The sequence below is a fragment of the Durotheca rogersii genome, assembly GCF_024521655.1.
Source record: "Durotheca rogersii strain YMJ 92031201 chromosome Unknown GGS23scaffold_46, whole genome shotgun sequence".
NCBI lineage: Eukaryota > Fungi > Ascomycota > Sordariomycetes > Xylariales > Xylariaceae > Durotheca > Durotheca rogersii.
The window spans coordinates 167133-172797 of NW_026251277.1; the positions used below are offsets into that span (position 1 = coordinate 167133).

A 5665-nucleotide genomic window follows, 5' to 3' on the forward strand; every position below is an offset into this window, starting at 1 on the left:
GACAGGTATGTCGGCCCGAGAGAATATGGACCCCAGCCTCCACAGCTTCTAGCGAGGAGGCCGCGGTGAGTAAACGGCCGTCAATATCCCTTGACACAAAATAGAAGTAAACCATGGCGAACAGTCTACCTCAGAGTGTGGTCAAGGGTTTGGCACGGAGCCAAAGGAATGCATACATGTCACTAACAGTTGCAAGTCGATTTGTTCGTATCACAATTCGGAGCGTGTTGGCGAAGACTATCGCGAGCAATTCCTAAACTCCTGATCAAACATGCAGCGGAAAAAGAAGAAGCCCGTTTTCAACCCAGTTACTCGTCGGGGACTAGGTTGCTTCGTCAGCGTCTCTTCGTGAAAAGATGCGTTAGCCGAAACTTACTATCAATCTCGCCACTTTCAATGTCGTCGCTGATATCCTTAGGACTTCGTCCATCAACTTGGCAACCTACGCTAAATGCCGTCCCCAAAATCTCCTTAACAGTTCCCTTCAGATCCTTCGAGAAAGATTTGAAACGCATTGTTCGAGCGATTTCGATGATGTCATCCAGCGGTACACTCTTTGAATGCTTGATGTTCTTCTCCTTCTTTCGATCACGCGGGGGCTCCTTCAACGCCTTGATGACGAGAGAAGAAGCAGTGGGGACAACAGAGACGGCAGCCTGGCGGTTTTGGATAGTGAGCTTGACGGTGACTCGCAGACCTTTCTGTTTTTCACAATACTTGTTAGCTCGTTTAAGGGTTTGCGGTGATATATGCCTACCCAATCACCCGTAGCTTTCGCAATATCTTCTCCGACCTTCTTGGGCGATAAACCGAGGGGTCCGATCTTAGGTGCGAGCGCGGACGAGGAGCCGACCTCCCCTCCAGTGGCTCGAAGGTGACTGCACAGTTTGTGCTTTAGTCTCTAGCCGAATTGATCCCAATTCCAGCACCAGACAAGATGCGCAGACAACGACAATATCACTACATACATCACCTTGACCTCGTTAGGATCGAACTTGGGAGCTAGATTTGTCGTGTCAGCTCAATTCAGGGATCTGGGCCGTGCAACGCTGGCTCACTTACGCATAATTCCGAATATAAACACGGACGATTCCTTCTTAGAATTCGCGGCAAGACTTTTGGGGGGGGGGGGAGGAAGGTATTCTGAGCGCCGCGAGATGCACTTGTAATCGGTAAGGGAGGAAAAAAAACCCAGTAAGAAATTCGGTCAGTTATTGTGTGCTTGACAAACCCTAGGTTGGTGGTGGGGGTTTTACATGTTTCATGCCTATTACTTAAGCAACTTGACAATCTCGAGTCGCATTCTGAGCCACACTAAGTGGCTGACACATAAGTAACCTAAATAGGTAGGTACCTAGGTAGGTACCTTATAGGTAAGAACCTACCTACCATACGGGGAGGGGGGGGTCTATTGACACTATGTTAGCAATCCTTTCTATGACTAGACATAGTATCTGCCTCGTAATAAGAAGGAGTTAAACTCTAGGCTAACATTATTACTATTTCCCGACATAGTTACTATCCGGATATAATATTATTATTTTAAAAAAGGTACATTCTATAGGATTACCCGGTTACCTCTATGTTACTAAGTACGTACCTTTGTACCTTTGTATCTTTTACGTCTGATACCTATCTCCTAACCTCCTACCTACCTACCTACCTACCTCTTCCATAGGTAGTAGATAGATTCCACGCGCGAACTAGCCCCTATAGGTTCGCAGATAGGTTCGCAGATAGGTTCGAAGATAGGTTCGAAGATAGATAGATAGATTCTATACGCGAACTAGCTCTTATAGGTTTGAAGATAGGTTTAAAGATAGATAGATTCCATATACGCGAACTAGCTCCCATAGATTCCACGTACGCTAACTAGCTCCTATAGGTTCGAAGATAGATAGATTCCATACGCCTGAACTAGCTCCTATAGGTTCGCAGATAGGTTCGTAGATAGGTTCGTAGATAGGTTCGCAGATAGATAGATAGATTCCACGCGTAAACTAGCCCCTACAGGTTCGAAGATAGATAGATTCCACGCCCGCGAACTAGCTCCTACAGGTTCGAAGATAGGTTCGCAGATAGGTTCGAAGATAGGTTCGCAGATAGGTTCGCAGATAGGTTCGAAGATGGGTAGTAGATCATAGTATATAGAAAAAAGATGAAGACAACAGGTCTAGGTAGATAGGTCTAGGTAGGTAGGTAGGTAGGTAGGTAGGTAGGTAGGTACCTATGGAATATATAGACATTATATCCGTCTGGATATTATTATATCCGTCTAGATATTAGTTCCTACGTAGTTATAAAAACCATCCTAAAATTATAAGAAGGGAAGGTAATAAGGTCGGTACCGCGACCCTTGCTATAATTCTTTTAGCCCTTCCGAAAGAATAACTAGCTAAGGTAACCCTTACTAGATTTTAAAATAAGGCCCGAATTATTCTGCGAAGCAGAATAATTCGGGCTTATTTTTAACGTAAACGCTAAAAATAATAACCTATCCGGAGGATAGAGAGATATAGAAAGTATACTTAGTTTATTTAATAACGATTTTTAGAGCTACGAACTTTATTTATTATAGAAAACCTAGAAAACGTAAGAAATTATATATAGAAAACTTATAGTTCATACGAAACTATCTTTTATAAATTCGAAACTAGTTTAAATTTTTACGTTAACGTATATTGTATCAAGTAAAGCGTATATTATTTACGATAAAAAACGTATATAGTAAAACGAATTTAAGAAGAATAAAATATAAAAGAAATCTAGTATAGAAAAATTTTTTTAAAGTTAAAATTACGTAGGTACGTAATTTCTATATTAAAAAAGGGCGCTATGCCTAATAAAACTACGAATCCTTTAAACTTATATCTTTATTACTTCTTTTTACGTTTCTTTTCTGCTTTTTTTTACGTACCCGTATTTTTTTCTCGTAATATACGTAGGATTTCTCGTAATAATTCGTTATTAGAAAGAGCGTTAATATCTAATCCTTATTGCTTTATAACCCGCTCTTCCGCCTTTCGGATTACCTTTCTAGTTTTCCTATAGACTTTATTAAAAGCCTACTTTAAATTAGAATTTCTACGCTAGCGTACTTTATTACGTATTAACGTACCTTTTTATTAATTTTTTTAGAATCGAAAGCTTTTTTTAATTCTATAAATTTAGCGAGCTTTAGCTCGGCCTCCCGGGGTACCTTAGCGTAAGCGTAGTAGCCCTTATAATAATAATAGTAGCGATTATCTTTTATATTTATTAGTTATCGCGTATACGTAACTTTTCGCGTTTTTTATGCTATTTTATATACCGGTTCTTTTTACGTAAGCGTTTGCCTATAATCGACTAATTCGTCTAAAGCATACCTTATAAGGTAACGCTCTTTCCTCGTCGCCGTCGTTATCGCTACTATCGTCGCTACCGTCGTCGTTACCGTCGTCGTCGTCGTCGTCGTCGCTACTAATAAGGGGGCGGACTCGGTTTATAGGTAGATTTTATATAGTAAAATTAGCGCCTACGTATATTATTACTTAATCGCGTACTTTTTTTTATATTATAAAGTTCGTAAAGTATAACTTACTTTATAAGGTATACTAGGGAAGGGAGGGTCGCTACCGCCGCCGGCGGCCGCTAGGCCGTTAGTATTACCTATCGTAGTACTAATACTAACTACGCGGTAGGCGTCGCTAGCCGATAGCTAATCGAGGCCTAGGTTAGCGAGCTCGGTAGTCGAAATCCTAAATACTACTCTAATTAGCTAAATCTATCGCGCGCGTATTAAATTTCTTACTTTTTTTAACTACTTTAATCTTATTTTATTAAATAAAAGACTACGAAATATCGTTAGCGTTCGTTTTAAGCTTAATTAACTATATACGAAGGTTTAAACTTACGTAGTTATAAGAAGGATAAGAGACGTAAGGAAAAAGAAAAGGAAATAGTAAAAGTAATTAATAATAGGAAATAGGTTATTTTATTTCGTAAATAAGAAAGCGTTATAGGAAGTCGCGATTAAAGGAAGGTACGGCGTTAATTACTAAGGAAGTCGCGATATCTTTATACGTTAGAAAGAAGCGACGTACTTTAGGAAACGCTCCGTAATTAAAGTAAGAAAAACGTACTCCTATATAGAAAATGGTATATCTACGCTACTTTTATACCCGTACTCTTTACTTTTACGCGGTCTAGCTATATAGAGATTAATTAAAGTATTATAAATTATACTCGCTCGATAGAATTAACGTATATACGCTATTCCTACTCGTTATTTATAGCGTTAAAGTACGTTATTTATAAAGGTATCGTAGTAAGTATAGAGGTTAAGTAAATAACTATATACGTAAACGGAGATCTTTATTTTCTAGCTTAGCTTTTATACCTACGAAATATATATTAGCTTAAATATTAGCGAACGTAAAAAGAAACTTACCATTTATTAGCTTTTTATATACCGCATTCCTATAAAACGGCTCGTTAAATATTAGGCCTTATAGCGAGATAACCTTAAAATAGGCGACGTAATTTAACCCTAACGCGAATTCCTTCTTTATAATTTTAACGATAGCGTAAAGAATAGTAATACCTTACGCTTTATAAACGGTTATTACGTATAAGATAGTTAAGGGGAATTATTCTCGTATATAGGAGATATCCTTATAATCGAACTCCTAGCGCTCGCGTAGTATTAGTATTATCTTTTTCCCTCGAGAATCGCGTAGCTTATTTCCTTAAGTATTTTTAAACCCGGGCCCGTCGTAATCGTCGAAAGCTATTATAACTATTATTAACGGCTCGCGTTTAAAATTAACGCCTTACGTTTAACTTATATCGTAAATAAAGCCTTAAGAGCTATTTATAAGCCGTATTTCGGAAGAGATATTACGTAATAGCATTACTCGAGCGCTTATATAAAATAATAGCTTAGAGAAAAGATTACCGGCTAAGTCGCTAGGCGCGTTTAGCGCTCCTCGGCCGTAATAAATAACGTACGTTTAAATAACTAACGAATTAAGCGTTACGAGATAATTAAAATTATACTAAAGTACCTCTTTACGCGTAGAGTATATACGTACCGCCTTTTTAAAGCCGAAACGATCTTACTTAGTTAATACCGCGGTTATTCTCGTAGATAGGAGCTAGAACGACTCGGCGGAAACTTACGCTAAGCGTAACTCGTTTAGCGCTTTTCGAAAAGGCGCTTAGTCCTCGCCTATCTAGCGCTAAACTACTAATAGAAATACCGACTTAAAAAAAGCTCTATACGTATTATAACCGACGAATTCGTTTACCGAAAGATACGTCGAATTAAGAGTATAGATAAGCTTTAATAATATTAAGGGTAACTAAAAGAAGTCGCCGATTAAGATTATATTTACGCTATTAAAAACCCGCGAGCTACGCGGGAATATTTACCGTAAACGGCGGTTAATAAACCTAAATATACGTAGCCTTAATATACTCTTTTCGTCGATAATTAAATAGCGAAGGTTAATAAGGCGTCGTTATATCTTAGCGAGAGCGTTATTAAAGAGCGGCTTAAAGTTACGCTCTACGGGTAAACGAAGGAAAGAATATATCGTCCTCCCGCGAATATTATTACTCGTAGCGCTAGTTAGGGTAATAAGGGCTACTAAGTCCTAAGTAAAAGCCTAGCGAACGTAAGAGG

At 38.7% G+C, this 5665-nt stretch overlaps 1 protein-coding gene across 1 annotated transcript; it reads right to left on the bottom strand.

Moving 5' to 3' along the window:
• Positions 1–211: 211 nt before the first annotated feature.
• Positions 212–1459, bottom strand: GGS23DRAFT_398437 (ribosomal protein L11). The gene is made up of 5 exons (XM_051513565.1): positions 1063–1459; positions 969–1002; positions 758–878; positions 377–701; positions 212–322 (listed from the first exon to the last, which is right to left on the bottom strand). Exons 1-5 carry the CDS (start codon positions 1064–1066, stop codon positions 309–311), a joined length of 498 nt encoding a protein of 165 aa, XP_051367432.1. The 5' UTR covers positions 1067–1459; the 3' UTR covers positions 212–308.
• Between the last annotated feature and the right edge of the window lie 4206 nt (positions 1460–5665).

Bases quoted from the DNA above. Each gene is read 5' to 3' on its own strand.
- GGS23DRAFT_398437 (XM_051513565.1), bottom strand. The intron at 879-968 runs GTATGTAGTGAT...CAAACTGTGCAG, and splicing joins CCTAACGAGGTCAAGGTGAT to TCACCTTCGAGCCACTGGAG. The intron at 702-757 runs GTAGGCATATAT...TGTGAAAAACAG, and splicing joins CGAAAGCTACGGGTGATTGG to AAAGGTCTGCGAGTCACCGT.